The sequence below is a fragment of the Cynocephalus volans genome, chromosome 9 (genome assembly GCF_027409185.1).
Source record: "Cynocephalus volans isolate mCynVol1 chromosome 9, mCynVol1.pri, whole genome shotgun sequence".
NCBI lineage: Eukaryota > Metazoa > Chordata > Mammalia > Dermoptera > Cynocephalidae > Cynocephalus > Cynocephalus volans.
The window spans coordinates 89,709,514-89,730,739 of NC_084468.1; the positions used below are offsets into that span (position 1 = coordinate 89,709,514).

Sequence of the window (21,226 nt, forward strand, 5' to 3'; positions counted from 1 at the left end):
GTTCTGAATTCTGCAGTCATGGTCTTTCTAAAATGTTTATTCTAGAAACATAAGAACAGGCCTACAATGGCCACTTTAAAAAGAAATAATGATGAGTAACATATGCATATGGTAAAATTAAAACATTAAAGACAAATGTAAAGTAACAAGTACATGCCGTACCCCAAGTGCAACTTTCCATCTTCATTCTCCAAAGGTTTCCACTGTTAAGGGTTTTCTATGCCCTTCCAGAAAGCTTCTATACCCATTCAAGCTTGCCTCTGTGTGTATGTGTGTATGTGCTCTTTTGTGCAGGACACAAATGGGAGCATACTTATCTATTGTTGTACAACTTGTGGTTCTTTTTTACTTAATATATCCTGGATATTTTACCATTTCTGAAGCACATATGTATTTTCCATATTCTCTTTTAATAGCCGTAACAGTATCTCAGTTTGGAAGTACTATAATTTTTGAACCATTAACCAATTAATTAATGGATTTTAAGTAACTTCAGATTTTTCATTGTAAGTAGAGCTGAAATGAGCACAATTCACATGTGAGATATTTATTGTCTACTACGTGCCAGCCCCATACAAGATCCTGGTAACACAGAGGTGAGCTAGACCAACAAGATTCTTGTGCATATGGAGCTTATACATTTTTAGGTTTGTATAAGTATATCCATATGATAATTCCTAGCAGTGGAAATGTTAGGCCCTAAGATACAGGTGTATATCATTTTTATAGATGTTGACAAGTTACCAGCTAAAAATGCTGCACTAAACTTACATTCTGTTAATATGTAAAAGCTTTTTTTTTTTTTTTAAATTTTATTTTGTCGATATACATTGTGGCTGATTATTGCTCCCCATCACCAAAACCTCCCTCCCTTCTCCCTCCCCCCCTCCCCCCCAACAAATGTCCTTTCTGTTTGCTTGTCGTATCAACTTCAAGTAATTGTGGTTGTTATATCTTCTCCCCCCCCCCGGTTTTGTGTGTGTGTGTGTGTGTGTGTGTGAATTTATATATTAATTTTTAGCTCCCACCAATAAGTGAGAACGTGGTATTTCTCTTTCTGTGCCTGACTTGTTTCACTTAATATAATTCTCTCAAGGTCCATCCATGTTGTTGCAAATGGCAGTATTTCATTCGTTTTTATAGCTGAGTAGTATTCCATTGTGTAGATGTACCACATTTTCCGTATCCACTCATCCGATGATGGACATTTGGGCTGGTTTCAATCTTGGCTATTGTAAAGAGTGCTGCGATGAACATTGGGGAACAGGTATACCTTCGACTTGATGATTTCCATTCCTCTGGGTATATTCCCAACAGTGGGATAGCTGGGTCATATGGTAGATCTATCTGCAATTGTTGGAGGAACCTCCATACCATTTTCCATAGAGGCTGCACCATTTTGCAGTCCCACCAACAATGTATGAGAGTTCCTTTTTCTCCGCAACCTCGCCAGCATTTATCGTTCAGAGTCTTTTGGATTTTAGCCATCCTAACTGGGGTTAGATGGTATCTCAATGTGGTTTTGATTTGCATTTCCCGGATGCTGAGTGATGTTGAGCATTTTTTCATATGTCTGTTGGCCATTTGTATATCTTCCTTAGAGAAATGCCTACTTAGCTCTTTTGCCCATTTTTTAATTGGGTTGCTTGTTTTCTTCTTGTAAAGTTGTTTGAGTTCCTTATATATTCTGGATATTCATCCTTTGTCAGATGTATATTTTGCAAATATTTTCTCCCACTCTGTTGGTTGTCTTTTAACTCTGTTAATTGTTTCTTTTGCTGTGCAGAAGCTTTTTAGTTTGATATAATCCCATTTGTTTATTTTTCCTTTGGTTGCCCATGCTTTTGGGGTCATATTCATGAAGTCTGTGCCCAGTCCTGTTTCCTGAAGTGTTTCTCCTATGTTTTCTTTAAGAAGTTTTATTGTTTCAGGGTGTATATTTAAATCCTTAATCCATTTTGAGTTGATTTTAGTATACGGTGAGAGGTATGGATCTACTTTCATTCTCCTGCATATGGATATCCAGTTATCCCAGCACCATTTGCTGAAGAGGCAGTCCCTTCCCCAGTGAATAGGCTTGGTGCCTTTGTCAAAGATCAGATGGCAGTAAGTGTGTGGGTTGATTTCTGGATTCTCTATTCTATTCCATTGGTCAGTGTGTCTGTTTTTATGCCAGTACCATACTGTTTTGGTTATTATAGCTTTGTAGTATAGCTTAAAGTCAGGTAGTGTTATGCCTCCAGCTTTATTTATTTTTTTATTTTTATTTATTTATTTTTTTTGCTCAGCATTGCTTTGGCTATGCGTGGTCTTTTATTGTTCCATATAAATGTCTGGATAGTTCTTTCCATTTCTGAGAAAAATGTCTTTGGAATTTTGATGGGGATTGCATTGAATTTGTATATCACTTTGGGTAGTATGGACATTTTCACTATGTTGATTCTTCCAATCCAAGAGCATGGGATATCTTTCCATCTTCTTGTATCCTCTCTAATTTCTCTCAGCAGTGGTTTGTAGTTCTCATGATAGAGATTTTTCACCTCCTTGGTTAACTCAATTCCTAAGTATTTTATTTTTTTGATGGCTATTGTAAATAGGCAGGCTTTCTTGATTTCTCTTTCTGCATGTTCACTATTGGAGAAAAGAAATGCTACTGATTTTTGTGTGTTGATTTTGTATCCTGCTACTGTGCTGAAATCATTTATCAATTCCAACAGTTTTTTTGTAGAGGTTTTAGGCTGTTCGATATATAGGATCATGTCATCTGCAAACAGGGACAGTTTGACTTCATCTTTTCCAATCTGGATGCCCTTTATTTCTTTCTCTTCTCTGATTGCTCTGGCTAGTACTTCCAACACTATGTTGAATAGGAGTGGTGAGTATGTAAAAGCTTTTTACTGACATTTAAAATGGGAATCTAGGTTTTCAAGATGGCGGCGGCTGCGGCGGCTGGCGCGGAGTAGCTGAGGTGGAAAAGGTGGCCACTGGGCCTCAGGCAGCCGGGAAACTTGTGGACCTTCCTCTGGCCATCTCTTAAGGGAGGACCGCTGCTGCTGGCCAGTCGTGGGGGCTCAACGCCACTTTGCCCCCGGCAGGAGAGGCTGCCTCATTTACAGGCAACAGCTTTGAAGTGTGGAGCAGGAAAAGAACTGATTCTTAGCTGCAAAAGCGAGTCTTGAAACAGGGAACACGGCGCCAGGGCTGCTGTGGATGCAGCCAGGATCCCGGAGGCTGGGGCCGCACTGAAGGCGGCCAGCTGCCCTATTCAGGATTCGAGGTTTCAGGCTGGCATTAAAGAAGCTTCCTGGGAGCGCCCGAGCGGCGCCGCGACTGAACAGCCCGAGGCGGCAGCGCCGAGAACATGGAAGGCAACAAACCAGAGACAGAGCGAGCGCCCGACCTGGCACAGCACTGTGAGTGATCCCTGGCACAGCTCTGTTCAGGGGGTGGATGCCCACGCGGCTCCCGCCTGCACCACCAGGCCACTCACTGCCCCGGTGCTGCCTCCATTTTCCCAGGTGCGGGCAGCTCCGCCCTGCTCGGCCATCACTGAGCCCATTTGCTTGGCCTGGCGCGGGGCTTTCCGGACCCTGCGGGCCGGACTCCTCTCCCACTCCCTCCGCGGTTCTCTGGCGGGGCTGGGGGTGTGGGGCGTCCCGACCAGTGTTGGGAGGGCTAGCAAGTACGGGCGGGCCGACTGTCACTCCACCACACCCTGGACTCCGGCCCCGGTAAACTTCCTGTTACTGGGAGGCAGATACCATCTCTGCGACCACAGTTTGGAAAAAAGCCTAACGAATTTCTGGTTGGGGATAGTGTGGTAGGAGAGTTCCCAGGTCCGCTTGAAACTGCCAGAGAGCAGGCTGCAGGCGGGCACTAGACTCGGTTTATACCGGGGGGATACAAAGGTGAACAAGACCCGAGAAAGATCTACACAGTGCTACAAAGGCACCCAGAGAGACCGGTCGTCTGTGCCTAGCAGAAACCTGGTAGACTTCCTGGGCGAGGCGGTGCTGAGCAGGGTCTTGAAGGCCCAGCTGATAGACGAGGGGTGCAGAAGACACACCCCAGCCCGGCACAGTGTGCACAGAGGGGGGAGACGTGCGGCCAGGGAGGCGGAGACTCGACAGAAACCACACACCCGGTGGGGTCGCCACTGCACGATCTAACAGCCTGGGCCAGAGCACACAGAACGGGGAGAAGTCCTGTACAGAAAGTGAAAGCTCAACAGAGATCACACACCCTGTGGTACATGATCCACCAGCCCAGCAGAGTACAAGCTGACCAGAAAGGTGGATCCCCGGAGAAGCCCAAGACCCGAGGCAACCACACACACAAGACACTAGAGGCCAACTGAGCAGTCACGGCGGGAGCCATACCAAATTGGCAACCACAGCAACATCCTAGTTAGTCATTAGTCTCAAACCGGTGGACTGTGAAACCCCCTGCCACAATGAATAAACACCAAAAAAAAGACACCAGAAATACAAAAAATCAAGAAAGTATGCCACCAAAAGTTAATAAATCTCATACTCTAGATCATATAGAACAAGAAGCCCTTGAAATAACTGACAAGGAATTTCGAGTGATAATTCTAAGGAAACTGAATGAGATACAAGAAAACTCAGCTAGACATCATGATGAAATGAGGAAAAGTATACAGGATCTGAAAGAGGAAATGTACAAGGAAATCAATGTCCTGAAAAAAAATGTAGCAGAACTTGCTGAACTGAAGAAGTTATTCAGCGAAATAAAAAACACAACGGAGAGTTTAACCAGCAGGCTTGTCGAAGTTGAAGAGAGAACCTCTGAACTTGAAGATGGGCTGTTTGAAATAACACAAGCAGACAAAAAGAAAGAAAAAATAATCAAGGACATTGAAGAAAATCTGAGAGAGATATCAGACAACCTCAAGCGCTCAAATATCCGAGTCATGGGTATTCCAGAAGGGGAGGAAAATGGAGATTCCATTGAAAACATATTCAACAAAATACTGGCAGAAAACTTCCCAGGTATAGGAAAAATCACAGATCTTCAGATCCAGGAAGCTCAACGATCTCCAAATGTATTCAACCCAAAAAGGCCTTCTCCAAGACATGTCATAGTCAAATTGGCAAAACTCAGAGACAAAGAGAGAATCTTAAAAGCTGCAAGAGAGAAGCGTCAAATCACCTATAAGGGAGCCGCAATCAGGTTAACATCAGACTTTTCATCACAAACCCTAAAAGCTAGAAAGGAATGGGATGATATTTTCAAAATACTAAAAGACAAAGATTGCCAGCCAAGAATACTCTACCCTGCAAGGCTATCCTTCCGAAATGAGGGGCAAATAGTATATTTCTCAGACAAACAAAAACTGCGGGAGTTCACTACCACAAGACCACCCTTACAAGAAATCCTCAAGGGAGTACTGGGTTTGGTTCCTGAAAAATAACTACCACTGCCATAAAAACCTAAGAAAAATCTAAACCCGCTAGTACAATAAAAATGGCATTCATGAAGAGAAAACAAGCTAACAAAAACACTATCTACAACCCAAGGAACCAACAAACAAAGAAACCAAACAGTAAATCAGAAAGCAAGGAACAAAAGACACCTAAGACAACCAAACAACCAATAAAATGCTAGGAATAAATCAACACCTTTCAATAACAACTCTTAATGTTAAAGGCTTAAATTCCCCATTTAAAAGACACAGACTGGCTGACTGGATCAAAAAGCAGGACCCAACTATATGCTGCCTACAAGAGACCCACCTCACCCATAAAGATTCACACAGACTAAGAGTGAAAGGATGGAAAAAGATTTACCATGCAAACAGAAAAGAAAAACGAGCTGGAGTGGCTATTCTTATATCTGACAAAATAGACTTTAAACTAAAAACCATAAAAAGAGACAATGAGGGACACTACTTAATGATAAAAGGACTGATCCATCAAGAAGACATAACAATCATAAATATGTACGCACCCAATGTTGGAGCAGCCAGATTTATAAAACAAACTCTATTAGACCTAAAGAAGGAAATAGACACTAATACCATAATAGCAGGGGACCTGAACACCCCACTGTCAATATTAGACAGATCATCTAGGCAAAGAATCAGTAGAGAAACACAAGATCTAAACAAGACTCTAGACCAATTGGAATTGGCAGATATCTACAGAACATTCCACCCAACAACCTCAGAATATTCATTCTTCTCATCAGCACATGGATCATTCTCCAGAATAGATCACATATTAGGTCACAAATCAAGTCTCAATAAATTCAAAAAATTGGAATTATCCCATGTATCTTCTCAGACCACAATGGATTAAAACTAGAAATTAATAACAAACAAAACTCTGGAAACTATACAAACACATGGAAATTAAACAGCATTCTACTTAATGACATATGGGTCCAAGAAGAAATCAAGCAGGAAATCAAAAAATTTATTGAAACTAATGAAAACAATGATACATCATACCAAAACCTGTGGGATACTGCAAAAGCAGTATTGAGGGGAAAATTTATTGCATTAAACGCTCACTTCAGAAGAATAGAAAGATGGCAAGTGAACAACCTAACACTTCACCTTAAAGAACTAGAAAAACAAGAACAATCCAATCCTAAAGTTAGCAGACGGAAAGAAATCATTAAGATCAGAGCAGAACTGAATGAAATTGAAAACCAAAAAACAATTCAAAAGATCAACGAATCAAAAAGTTGGTTTTTTGAAAAGATAAATAAAATTGACAAACCATTAGCATGGCTAACAAAAAAAAGAAGAGAGAAGACTCAAATAACAAAAATTAGAAATGAAAAAGGCGATATTACAACTGATTCATCTGAAATACAAGGAATCATTCGAGACTACTACAAACAACTATATGCCAACAAATTTGAAAATCTGGAGGAAATGGATAAATTTCTGGACACACACAAGCTCCCAAAACTGAACCGTGAAGACGTAGAAAATTTGAACAGACCAATAACAATAAAGGAGATTGAAGCTGTTATCAGAAGGCTCCCAACAAAGAAAAGCCCAGGACCAGATGGATTCACAGCAGAATTTTACCAAACATTCAAACAGGAATTGATACCGATTCTTTACAAACTATTCCAAAAGATTGAAACGGACGCAAATATCCCAAACTCATTCTATGAAGCAAACATCATCCTGATACCAAAACCAGGTAAAGATATAACCAAAAAAAAAAACTACAGGCCGATATCCTTGATGAATATAGATGCAAAAATCCTCACTAAAATACTAGCAAACAGAATACAGCAACACATACGAAAAATTATTCATCACGATCAAGTGGGATTCATCCCAGGGATGCAAGGTTGGTTCAACATACGCAAATCAATAAATGTGATACACCATATTAATAAACTCAAACACAAGGACCATATGATCATCTCTATAGATGCTGAAAAAGCATTTGATAAAGTTCAGCACTCATTCATGACAAAGACCCTCTATAAGTTAGGTATAAAGGGAAAGTATCTCAACATAATTAAAGCCATATATGACAAACCCACTGCCAATATCATCCTGAATGGGGAAAAGCTGAAAGCTTTTCCTTTAAGAACAGGAACTAGACAAGGATGCCCACTCTCACCACTCCTATTCAACATAGTGTTGGAAGTACTAGCCAGAGCAATCAGAGAAGAGAAGGAAATAAAGAGCATCCAGATTGGAAAAGAAGATGTCAAACTGTCCCTGTTTGCAGATGACATGATCCTATATATCGAACAGCCTAAAACCTCTACAAAAAAACTGTTGGAATTGATAAATGATTTCAGCACTACTGTGCAGGATACAAAATCAACACACAAAAATCAGTAGCATTTCTTTTCTCCAATAGTGAACATGCAGAAGGAGAAATCAAGAAAGCCTGCCCATTTACAATAGCCACCAAAAAAATAAAATACTTAGGAATTGAGTTAACCAAGGAGGTGAAAAATCTCTATAATGAGAACTACAAACCACTGCTGAGAGAAATTAGAGAGGATACAAGAAGATGGAAAGATATCCCATGCTCTTGGATTGGAAGAATCAACATAGTGAAAATGTCCATACTACCCAAAGTGATATACAAATTCAATGCAATCCCCATCAAAATTCCAAAGACATTTTTCTCAGAAATGGAAAAAACTATCCAGACATTTATATGGAACAATAAAAGACCACGAATAGCCAAAGCAATGCTCAGCAAAAAAAATAAAGCTGGAGGCATAACACTACCTGACTTTAAGCTATACTACAAAGCTATAATAACCAAAACAGTATGGTACTGGCATAAAAACAGACACACTGACCAATGGAATAGAATAGAGAATCCAGAAATCAACCCACACACTTACTGCCATCTGATCTTTGACAAAGGCACCAAGCCTATTCACTGGGGAAGGGACTGCCTCTTCAGCAAGTGGTGCTGGGATAACTGGATATCGATATGCAGGAGAATGAAACTAGATCCATACCTCTCACCGTATACTAAAATCAACTCAAAATGGATTAAGGATTTAAATATACACCCTGAGACAATAAAACTTCTTAAAGAAAACATAGGAGAAACACTTCAGGAAATAGGACTGGGCACAGACTTCATGAATACGACCCCAAAAGCACGGGCAACCAAAGGAAAAATAAACAAATGGGATTATATCAAACTAAAAAGCTTCTTCACAGCAAAAGAAACAATTAAAAGAGTTAAAAGACAACCAACAGAGTGGGAGAAAATATTTGCAAAATATACATCTGACAAAGGATTAATATCCAGAATATATAAGGAACTCAAACAACTTTACAAGAAGAAAACAAGCAACCCAATTAAAAAATGGGCAAAAGAGCTAAGTAGGCATTTCTCTAAGGAAGATATCCAAATGGCCAACAGACATATGAAAAAATGCTCAACATCACTCAGCATCCGGGAAATGCAAATCAAAACCACATTGAGATACCATCTAACCCCAGTTAGGATGGCTAAAATCCAAAAGACTATGAACGATAAATGCTGGCGAGGCTGCGGAGAAAAAGGAACTCTCATACATTGTTGGTGGGACTGCAAAATGGTGCAGCCTCTATGGAAAAGGGTATGGACGTTCCTTAAACAATTGCAAATAGATCTACCATACGACCCAGCCATCCCACTGTTGGGAATATACCCAGAGGAATGGAAATCATCAAGTCCAAGGTATACCTGTTCCCCAATGTTCATCGCAGCACTCTTTACAATAGCCAAGAGTTGGAACCAGCCCAAATGCCCATCATCAGATGAGTGGATACGGAAAATGTGGTACATCTACACAATGGAATACTACTCAGCTATAAAAATGAATGAAATACTGCCATTTGCAACAACATGGATGGACCTTGAGAGAATTATATTAAGTGAAACAAGTCAGGCACAGAAAGAGAAATACCACATGTTCTCACTTATTGGAGGGAGCTAAAAATTAATATATAAATTCACACACACACACACAAACCGGGGGGGGGGGGAAGAAGATATAACAACCACAATTATTTGAAGTTGATGCAACAAGCAAACAGAAAGGACATTGTTGGGGGGGAGGGGGGGAGGGAGAAGGGAGGGAAGTTTTCGTGATGGGGAGCAATAATCAGCTACAATGTATATCGACAAAATAAAATTTAAAAAAAAAAATAAATAAAATGGGAATCTAAACCTGTTCTAAATTGATTATAGTGTATAACTACCTGAAGTCAAAAGGAATAATAATATAATAAGAAATCAAAACTATAAGGGTTTTTTTTGTTTTGTTTTGTTTTAGGCAGAATGAGGGAGGATTTTTTGTTCCTGAAAAGAATATGAAAACAATTTCCCTGGGACACTGTCCTGGTCTGGGTTGTTGTGATGTGAGCACCTGATTTTGATTTGGCAAAATTTTCTTGCCTTTAAGCTCAAAAGGGGCTTCTCCCCTGGTTGTGGAGGAAAGAATATCTTTCTTGACAGAGTAGTATTACTCTTTTTTTTCCCCCTTAATTTATATCATGGAAATTACCAACACATGGCCAATCTTACTTCATCTTTTCCCAAGTTATTTTTGAAGCAAACCGAGACCACTGACAAAGGTGTGCTAGGGAAATTGTTTTCACATTTATTTTAGGAATAAAAAATGCTACCTCATCCCCTATTTTTGGCAATTATTTCAATAAACTCTTAAAAATATAGAACAGGCAATCATCACACATATTTTGCTATAATAAGTTTTCTTTATGGATTCAGATAGTGTTTTGATTTTGGATACTGGCCTCATACAATAAGAACGAGTAAACTGTTTTCTCTATTGCAAGTATAAAACTATAGAAAGGGATGGTAACATACATAATGTATGTGAGCTTTCAGATAACTTCAGTTACCTCAGGAGACTTCATGTGATCACAAAACCCAACACTTTATGTCTTTTTGCAACACAGTATATTTTGTTTTTACAATAATAGGCATGGAATGGAAAAAAGAAGGATGAGGTGTAATGGCATTTTCACAGAGTCTAGAACAACAGTCTTCAACTTAGGTTGCATATCAGAATCACTCGGGGAGCTTTTAAAAATTCTGATGCCCAGGCCATACTCTATACCAATTAACTCACAATCTCTGGGGTGGGACCCAGGTAGCAGCCTTTTTAAAAAATTGCCCATGTGATTCCTATGTGCAGCCAGGTTCTAGAAGTAATGATCTTGCTACTTAAAGTGTGGTTTTGGCACTTAGAAATGCAGAATCTCAGGCCCCATTCCAGACCTACTTAATTATAATTTGCATTTTAAGAAGATAGCAAGGTCATCCTCTGCACAATGAAGTTTGAGAGGCACTGATTCAGATGCAGGAGTCAGCAAACAGTTTCTGTAAAGGGCCTAAAATATTTTTAAATATGGATATTTTAAGGCTTTGTGGGCCATATGGTCTCTGTTACAGCTGCTCAACTCTGCTGGTGTAGTGTGAAGCAGCCATAGACAGTATGTACACGAATGAACATGGGTGGATTCCAATAACATTTTATTTAAAAAAGAGTTGTTTGCTAACCCTTTATCATAGCATACAGGCATATTTAGAAACAACTCATTTTAACATTAATTCAATAAATAACTTCAGAGAACAAAAAACATCCATAAGAAATAATATGAGCTAAGTGAAATACCTTTAATTTTGCTTAAAATTAAAAATATATTGAGAAATAGTGCATAGTAAGATGCAAATAATTCTACTTCTTTTTATATTTAACTTCAACTGCTGACCACATATTCAAAAGCAAATAATTTTGGTCTGTGTTAAACAATCCTGATTGTCCTCACTCATACAAGCTAACAAGTTTTTTGTTGTTGTTGTTCAGGAAATGTGAGCAAAATATATATGCAGGTGTAAAAGGTAGGTGGTTTTTGAATTAAACTGAGTGGCTAATAAATTTGTTGGACATGGATACAAAATGCCTTTGTGGTAAACTGAAATTTTGTAATATGGAATTCTTTAAAGCAACATTAAAGGTATAATGCTTAGTTTAAAAACTAATTTGCATGTGTTTTGTTTGGGCAGTTCTCACTGCCTCTGGAAGAATATTTTCGGCCAAGTTTTTTACAACCACGATATTATGTTTTAAATATACTCAGTGGTATGCTGGTAAATGCTTAACAAGTGGCTCTCCAAAAAAAGAGTATGCATTTTATATATGTACAAACATTTATTGTAAATTTACTGATATAAAGGACGTGCAGCACCGTTTATAAATATACAACAATCCTCACTGTGCATTCTATATAGCCAATTGATTCTCACAGAATTATTTTATTGCTGTTTGCCAAACTCCTGTATCCATAACCAGCTATAATTGCAGTTGAACCAAGATTTGACATCAGACTACAAATAAATGCTTGTCTACTATCTGACTCAGCAAATAAGTCACTCACATCACTGATGAGGGAGTGTAGTGCCACCATGAATGTTGGTTGATATTTTTGTTTATTTTAATAAGATGAAAATGAAACAATGAAAATACGTCAAAACATCATTTTATGTCAATGATGTGAGCGACTTACAATATAACAAGCACTGATTTGTAGCATTTGCTGATTTCTGTGTTATAGATACTTCCGCCATGGCTAATTTTAAGCCACGAACACAATGTCAGTGAACGTGGAGCTGGGAAGAAATGGGCAGTGAGTGGCACATCATTATATAGTATTTCCATGATCTCGAAAGCATCGATACGGAGAATAGAAGTAAAATAATTAGGAAGTGCTCAGTTTCGAGTATTGATTGCTGTTGTTTTTGATGTAAGTTATTTAATCGTAAGTTTATATAATTTAATTGTTTCTAAGTAACAATTAAACAACGGGCTCACAAAACTCCTTAAAACGTAACAATCAGCTTTTGGTTCCAGCACAGCAAATACAGAAATATTTTATTCCTTTATTTCCCAAAGCTTTCCAAACTACTATTTTAAGAATATGATTTAATATGAAGAAAACAGGAAGTGTTTAGCACTTACCAAGAAGAGGAGGCAGTGGAGGCAATGTAGAAAACTTAATGAGCTGCAGAAGTTTACCTCCAATGACAGCACAGTAGAATAGAATTATGATTCCAAATAGGTTTCCTCCAGGAAGACATTCACTACCGGTAACTGACCAAACCACAGCCCATAGAAGAACAACCATGGTAACTGAAATAAACCAGAGACACTAGTTTCTATCAACAAATTGTCATATGCAGGTTTTGATATAACCTAAAATAATTTTTTAAAGTAAATATTGTACAAACATACAAATGTTTCTAACCATGTGTAAATTATAGAGAACATTACCAATATAAACTGAGTAATTGCCAACCATTTTAAGAAATAGGATATTACCAGTACCTTTCAATCTGCCTATGTGCACCTCCCCAATCCCATCCCCCATCTCTCTTCCCACTGCCAGAAGGAACCACTATCTTGAATTTCTTTCTTTTACCATTCCCTTATTTTTCTTTATAATTTTACCACAAATATATTAGTAGTTAACATTATAAAGAAAAACAATCACTATCTCTACCCTCTTCATAGGGACACGAGAATACTTGAACTCCAATCACACTCCAGTATTTCAGTTCTGTGTTGAATTAAACATTATTGTTTCTTTTTCACAGCCAATGTTTGTTTATAATTACCCACATACTCACTTTTTTTTTGATCATCATTTATTATGGCATCTCAAACCTTTCATCTGGGACAATTATCCTGCTGTCTCAAGTATTTCCTTTAGTAGAGGCATTTCTATTAGAATGTGAGATGTTTCTCTATTTGAAAACCTTATGTTCTGCAAAATTGTACACTAAAAAATAGAAAGCTTCATGGGAAAAATAGAGTTGGGGCAGACCACTCATTACTGAAAACTTGTGGCCCAAGCACTGACTAAACCATAAACAATCCTAATAAAGTACTAGCACAGTTGAATCTCGCTGACATTGGTATCCCGCACAGACAGTTTGTTCTTTGCAGACTTAAACCTAGTAGGAACAACATTTCCTACTTAAAGATGTATGTTCTTGAGGGCATTTGGTTCAAATAGGGGGCATTTCCATCAAAATTTGATCCAGATTATATCCTTCTCCATCAATCCAAACATTTTTTTTAACTAAGGGAGAAGTGTTGACACTTCTTCATCTGTACTCTCAGCTGCTTCATCCACCTGTGTAGTTTCATTAGATATCATAATGTAGAATGTTTAAAAGTCCTTGAAGCCCCTAAACCAGTTACTCACGGCCTGTACAGAAGGCACTTCCACAGGGACTTCAGCTTTTAAAAGGTTGTTATTTGAGAAAGGCTTTATTTTTAATTGTAAGAAAGCATATACCTGACTTTTTTTTTTTTTTTTTTTTTTTAGTTTTCAATTCACTTTGCCTTCACTTGCTGTATGATGCAAAACATTAATGCGCCAGGAAAAATTATGCACAAAAATGCAAATTCCACATCACACTGACATAATTCCCTATTCACCATTGCATATGAACTCATTCATGGTATAGAAGCACTCTATATCAGAGCATACTATATATATCACAAGGATCTGTTGGTAGTAATTCTTAGTTTTATTGTCTGGAAATATCTTTATTCTCATTCTTTTTTGTTTTTGTTTTGTTTTTGCAGCAGCTGGCTGGTACAGGGATCAGTCCCTGGACCTTGGTGTTAGCAACATCATGCTCTATACCAAAAGAACTAACTGGCCAGTCCCTTTATTCTCATTCTATAAAGATAGTTTTTCTAGGTATACCTCACGTTTATCTCAAATTTTAGGTTGAAAGTTATTTTCTCTTGGATTCTTGAAAATATTCCTTGGTTTTCTGGCTTTCATTGTGCATATTGAGAAGTCTAATTTCGTGATCATGGTATCTCCCCTGCCAGGTAAGTAAGAGAAGTCTAATTTCAATTCTTTTAAGGAATACTTTTTATTCAGCTGTTTTAAAGATCTTATCTTTTCCTTGTTTTTTTTTTTTTTGCAATTTCAGTATGATATATTGAGGTGCGGCTCCCTTTTGGTTTGATTATGTTTGTTTTATCATTTCTGGAAAATTCTCAGTCTTTATTTCTTCAAATATATCTTCTTTTCCATTCTCCTATTCTCTTTTTTGTGTAACTATGTTTAGAGAGTCACGCTGTTCCCGTGTTGCTAACCCTAGTTTTCATGTTTGTCGTGTGTGTGTGTACTGTATTCTAGATAATCTCTTCATCTCTATTTGCCAATTCACCAATTCTCTTTTCACTTAATCTGCTGCCTAATCTATCCACTGAGTTTTAAGTTCAATAACTCTACTATAGCTTTCATTTCTAGAAGTTCATGTTCTTACTCAGATCTGTGCATTTTTATAGTTACGTGTTTTGCACTCATATTTGCTAGCTATCTCCTCTTTAACTTCTTTATTCTTTAAATATCAACAATATTTTGTGTTCTATTTTTTGATGACACAGATTTTTGAAATCTGTTTTCTGCTTCCTTTTGCATGTTGTCATTTTTTAGTTTGTTTTTTTACAACAGTGAGTTCTTCCGTGGAACTTTACCTGCGGGTTTGTTGGAGCCTTAGATTGAATGTGAGTTTTCCCAGATAGGATTTGATTTGCTTCTACTATGTACTTAGAAGCTTATGATTGGAGATCATCTGAAAATGTATCTAACATTTTCAGATTGAGTTTTTTTGGTTTTTTTCCTGTGAATTTGGTGCACAAATCAGGAGGAAGTTACACATTTTGTGTAACGGAGACTCCCCACATGCACTGGCCAGCAACCACAGTTGATATAGACAGGTTTAGCTGCAGGCCAGATTTACCTCAAGTTGACCTTCAAATTGGGTCATCTTTATGTAGGTGAAGAAGAACGATTTTTCCTATTTTATTTCTCCCATCCTGCGCAGGTTCTAGCTTAGCGTCCTGTGCTCTCAGGGTTCTCAAAATCAATCTCAAGTTCATTATGTTTGGCAGAAACTTCCAGGGTGAAAGCTAACCTGAGTGCTTATTTACCTCTCCTACTTATACTTTGCTTTTGGTGTCTGATGATTTTCTGCTTTCTTGACAAATGAAAGGAACACTTAAAAAGATGCAAAATTTTCTGAGATGTTTTTGTTATTTTAAGTGACAGGATTGTTCATGGAGTCTTGTCCACCATATTGGTAGAGACTGAATTCAATGTCCCTTTTTAAAACCCTCACAGAATTGTTCCAGATTTTCTAGGCTTATGATACTATTGCAATGAATTAAATAAGAGGTCTTCAATATTTTCCAGTTGACTGTAAGGGGCTGTTAGGGCTAGAATTTCTATGTAATATTAAAGGTAGAATGGGAAAGCTGGATTTGCCAGTTATGAAATTCTACTTTATCATAGCATAAACCGAACTTCATACTAAATCCAGCAAGACAGAATTGAGTCTTCACTTTTCCACTTCAAGACCACTTTAAAAAAAAAAAAATTCCAACTCTCCTTTCCTTTCCCATACTCGAAATACAGCTGTAAATACATAGTAAATGTACATTTACAAGGTTTTCTCTAAATCACATTTAAAACAGTTAATAATTTACTTCTCATTTATGATTTTGGAAAATCATATTTTCACATGTAAGATTTACTTCTTAAGAATACTTACATACTGAATGGGTACAGGAAAGAATATAGGACAAAAGTAGTCTTGTAAACTTCAGGAACAGAAGTACAGGAAAACAAGTAGTGAGGTGTTTTCCTATTATGAGCCTCATTTTTCAGGCAGCTTTATGGACAATGATTATAAATTTTTAAAAAATGAGCCTCAAAATCACATCATTAATTTTTACCCTTTTAATAGGTCAATCCCTATCTGCTTTATTGTAAATGTTTTAACTAGAAATGTACCATAATTTGAGTGGTAAAAGTTAAAAAAAAGTAATAATAAGGACAGAAAAGGTATTAAATTATCTGTTGCCTTATCAGCTAGTGTATATTTTGGAACCTGGTTTTCTCTGTGTGCTCTAAAGTTTGAGATTTCCTTCCATGCTAATTCGAACCTTACTTGATTTCATTAAAAACATATCCAGAGCCTAACGTATAACATATTATATTTGGCTTTCATTTTCCCAGATGAAAATGGTATAAATGTCTTTCAGAGCTCACAAATGGAGCATAACTATAAAGAATTGAGTCTCACCTTTCAGTAAACATAATATATATGGGAGGCCATATATTTACTTTGATGATGCTGTCATTCTGCTACACAATTTTTGAAATTGTCTTTAAATTCACCTCTATTGTAAGACTCAAATCTATAAAACCACTAGAAGACAATATAGAAAATAGCTCCATTACATCAGTCTGGGCAATGACTTTTTGGATATGACCACAAAAGTGCAGGCAACAAAAGCAAAAATAAACAAATGAGATTATATCAAACTGAAAAGCTTCTGCACAGCAAAGGAAACAATGAACAGAGTGAAGAGACAACCTACAGAATGGGAAAAATATTTTCAAACTGTACATCTGATAGGGGGTTAGTATCCAAAATATATAAGGAACACAAATAACTCAATAGCAAGAAAACAACTTAATTTAAAAATGGGCAAAGAAAAAAGGAAAATGAGCACAGGACTTAAATAGACATCAAAAGAAGACACACAAATGGCCAACAGATATATGCTCAACATCACGAATCATAAGGGAAATGCAGATTAAAACCACAATGAGATATCAACTGACACCAGTTAGAATGGCTATTTATCAAAAAGACAAAAAAGATAACAAGTGTTGGCAAGGATGTGGAGAAAAGGGAACCCTCATACACTGTTGATAATAATGTAAACTAGTCATTATGGAAAACAGTATGATGGTTACTCAAAAACTTAAAAATAGAAGTATCCTATATGATCCAGCAATCCCACTACTGGGTTTATATCCAGAGGAAAAGAAATCAATATGTTAAAGATATATCTGTACTCCAATGTTTATTAGAGCATTATTTACAATAGCCATGATACGGAATCAACCTGTGTCCATCATGGATAAATGGATAAAGAAAATGTGGTACATACACACAATGGAATATTATTCAGCCATAAAAAAGAATGAAATCCTGTCATTTGTGACAACATGGATGAATCCTGAGGACATTACCTTAAGTGAAATAAGCCAGGAACAGAAAGACAAGATACTGCATGATCTTACCCATATGTAGAATCTAAAAAAGTTGATATCATAGAAGTAGGGAGTAGAATGGTGGTTACCAGGGGATGGGGTGATTGTGCAGGGGGGATGGGGGGCAGGGCAATGTTGGTCAAAGGATACAAGATTTCAGTTAGAGAGGAAGAATAAATTCAAGAGATTTATCGTATAAGATGGTGACTATAGTTAATAATATAGTGTAATCTTGAAAAATGCTAAAATAGTAGATGTAATGTGTTCTCCCCACAGAAATGATGACTATGTGAGGTAATGCATATGTTAATTAACAAGAACTAGTCATTCCACAATGTATATATACTTCAAAACACCATGTTGTATATGGTAAATGCACACAATTTTATCTGATAATGTAAAAAATAAAATAAAATAAAATTTTTAAATCTCTAAAAAAATAAAGTATCTTCTTAAAAAAATCTGCCTTTACAGACACTTCAAAACTCTTCTTTTTCCTACTATATTGTACATCTCCTTCCCAACATACACAACACACACACTTCCTTTTTTAACAAAAATGGCCATTATTGAATCTGAACATCCATCTATTTGTCAAATTGATATCCAAAGAATAACCTTTGGATGCCTCCCCAAATCAAATCCATTCCTAAAAGACAAATACGAGAAGTTTGTGGAAAAATAGAATTAAAAGATAATACAAGTCTTTCCATGAACTTTTTGAAGTACCCTCATATATCCCAACACTAAAAATATTCAAAATAGAGATACACTCCAAAAGAAAAATCCCCAAAATGTTTTTTTTTTTTTTTTTTTTGTCTTTTTCGTGACCGGCACTCAACCAGTGAGTGCACCGACCATTCCTATACAGGATCCGAACCCACGGCAGGAGCGTTGCTGCGCTCCCAGCGCTGCACTCTCCCGGGTGCGCCAGGGGCTCGGCCCCTCAAAATGTTTTAAGTAATGGCAGCTCTACTGGAATAAATTGAATTTCAAACCAAAATCCTCACTTATAAAATGACAGGATTCATTCATTTGGAAGGATAAATTGGACTGTGTTTGCTCGAATATTAGTTGCATCACTTAACAGTAGTAACAACCAACATTTATGCAATGCTCCTATGTAGCCCTAAAGTAATCCTGTGAAATTACTCAGATAAAGAAGGAAAAGGTCCTTGATCTCTATTCTTTTCCCTTCCTCCTGGCTTAAATGGTGATTACACTGATCTTGGAAGCTCGGGTAGGAAATGGTGGAGCCCTGTCAGCCTAGACCCTTAAATGACTGTGTAGCAAAGCCACCTACCACTGTTCACCTAATAGTTTTTATGAATGAAATTTTTTTTTTTTTTTTTATGAATTGGTCACCTAATAGTTTTTATGTGAGAGAGAAGTAAACTTTTTGTCCTTTAAACCATATTATTTTGGAATCTCTCATTATAACAATTGTATCTTCTACCTTCTCTTTCTGAATTAATCCTTGCCATTTACATACCATTTGTTATTACTCTGTCCAGTAAACCATGTGGAGGGCAAGCCAATGTTTGTCTCAGTCTTTGTAAGTGATTTGATTCAGCTGGAGTTTCTTGTAGTTTTTTTTCACTGCTATTCAAAAGGTTACTTCCTTCTGTTGGTTCATTTCCATTTACACCTTTGAGGTTGATAACTGTCTCCTCCTGTATTTAGAGCAATTTTTAGAAATCTTTAAAATTGTATTTTCTACACATTTGCATAGTTACTGAGTCATCACATTACAAATTAAATTTCCATTGCTGGAAACAAAGATAACGCTTTGTAAGGAAAATGCACAACTTTATTACTAGCTAATCAGCCAATGTTTGGAACAGGAGTATTTAGCACAGTCTCTATTTTTACTATTATAAATGTTCAAATCACATAAACTTTCAGTATATTTTGCAATACTGGATTTAAAAATATGCATATTTAAGATATAACTCAGGGCAATAGTTGGTACATATAACAAAGTAGTTCAGGAAAAGATCACTATCTGTGGTGAAAACAAATTCACATTCATTCATCTACTTGAATTTAAGCAATAAAAAGAGAGAGGGAAAAAACCTAAACCATTTTAGGGATTATGCCAGAAACACAAAGCATTTCACAGGCTCTCCATTTTCCCGTCCTCAGGTAGGGTCGGTTGCTAATGACTCTAGCTGGGAAAACTGGTAGTCACACACCTGCCCTGGACTGTATGAGTTTGGGGATTAAGAATGGGGGAAATTGTTAACAGAGTGGTAGAGAATGAAGAGAACACAAATCTGTCACAGCTGGAAATAACACAGTCCCCTCCTTAAAGCAATGGCTGGATGGTCTGTATCTGATCATAGATTTACCTGCGTTTCTTGATGCACAGGAGGTGGGTGATTCATCCCTGTAGATGCTTCTGAATCTTGACATTCAATTGTTTCATCTTCATTCCCCATGATTTATAATTAAGAAGATGGTAGAGGGAAGAGGAACAATATCTGTTTTGAAAGAGAAATAGTACAGATATAGAGCAGCAATTTAAAACTCTTTGGATTTCAAAGATTTTGGATTGTTCTTATTTCTTCTCTTAAAACTCGGAATGAAGAAAATATTTTAAACTAGACTATTCTTAACTTTCAATTGCTGATCTTTTGTTCAATTCCAATACATTATCCTCATTCTTATCTACCTTTTTACTTCTCTTGAAGAAGCCCTTGTTAACAAATCACAGTTTTATGATTTCTTTCCCACCCTGTTTTTTGAGTTATACTTCAGAAAATGTGGAGCAATATCACTATTAAGTTGTCCTTTCTAATAGGCCAACTCGATGAAGCAGGAAAGCTCCAGGTAACTTTCCAATGTTCATATGAGGAATGAGTCACCAAAGGGAAATCTCTGGATTCCATCATTTTCAGAGAAACCAGTGTCACTAATTCCCTCCTGGTTTTTCTTCTAAATTAAAGTTAAAAAAAATACACCACCATTGATTGAGTAGCCACAATGACTTAGACACTGTGATAAGTGCTGTGGTAGCCACCTGCTAGTCATTGTGGGCAATTCACAGATTACCAAAACATTTTTGTTCTCCATAGGCCTACAGTATACTAGGAAAGAGAAACTTATACCAAGTAACTGAAAAACCTGTCAGGCAAACTATAGGTTGGCTCAATAAATACCCACTTCAACCCATTCTCCCTTGGCTTCCCATACTACAGACTGAAAAGCCAAATACTTCAATTCTTAGCCACTTTTGCAGCTAAAGGTGGCCATTTGTCACAGTTCTATATATGAGACATAAGTGGGAATCCCTGGGGAACCTTTCCAAGATCATACTTTTTACTTTTTTTTTTTTTTTGTCTTTTTGTGACCAGTAAGGGGATCGCAACCCTTGGCATGGTGTCACCCGCACCGCGTTCAGCCAGTGAGCACATGGGCCAGTCCTATATGGGATCCAAACCCACGGTGGGAGCGCTGCTGCGCTCCCAAGTGCCGCACTCTCCCGAGTGTGCCACAGGGCCGGCCCATACTTTTTACTCTTTGCCCTCTAATGTTTCCCTTTTTCCTTACTAGAATGGAGATACAATGCCTGAAGGAGCAGCAGCCATTTTC

At 37.4% G+C, this 21,226-nt stretch overlaps 1 protein-coding gene across 3 annotated transcripts in view; it reads right to left on the bottom strand.

Moving 5' to 3' along the window:
• SLC9B2 (solute carrier family 9 member B2) overlaps positions 1-21,226 on the bottom strand; it is a 57,081-nt gene that overhangs the window by 30,664 nt on the left and 5,191 nt on the right. For all 3 annotated transcript variants that reach the window (XM_063108214.1, XM_063108215.1, XM_063108216.1), the window contains exons 2-4: positions 19,984-20,115; positions 19,125-19,305; positions 12,499-12,669 (exon numbers count right to left, since the gene is read on the bottom strand). In XM_063108214.1, coding sequence (XP_062964284.1) covers positions 12,499-12,669; positions 19,125-19,305; positions 19,984-20,073 — 442 coding nt within the window. In that variant the 5' untranslated portion in view covers positions 20,074-20,115. The remainder of the gene's footprint in view (positions 1-12,498; positions 12,670-19,124; positions 19,306-19,983; positions 20,116-21,226) is intronic.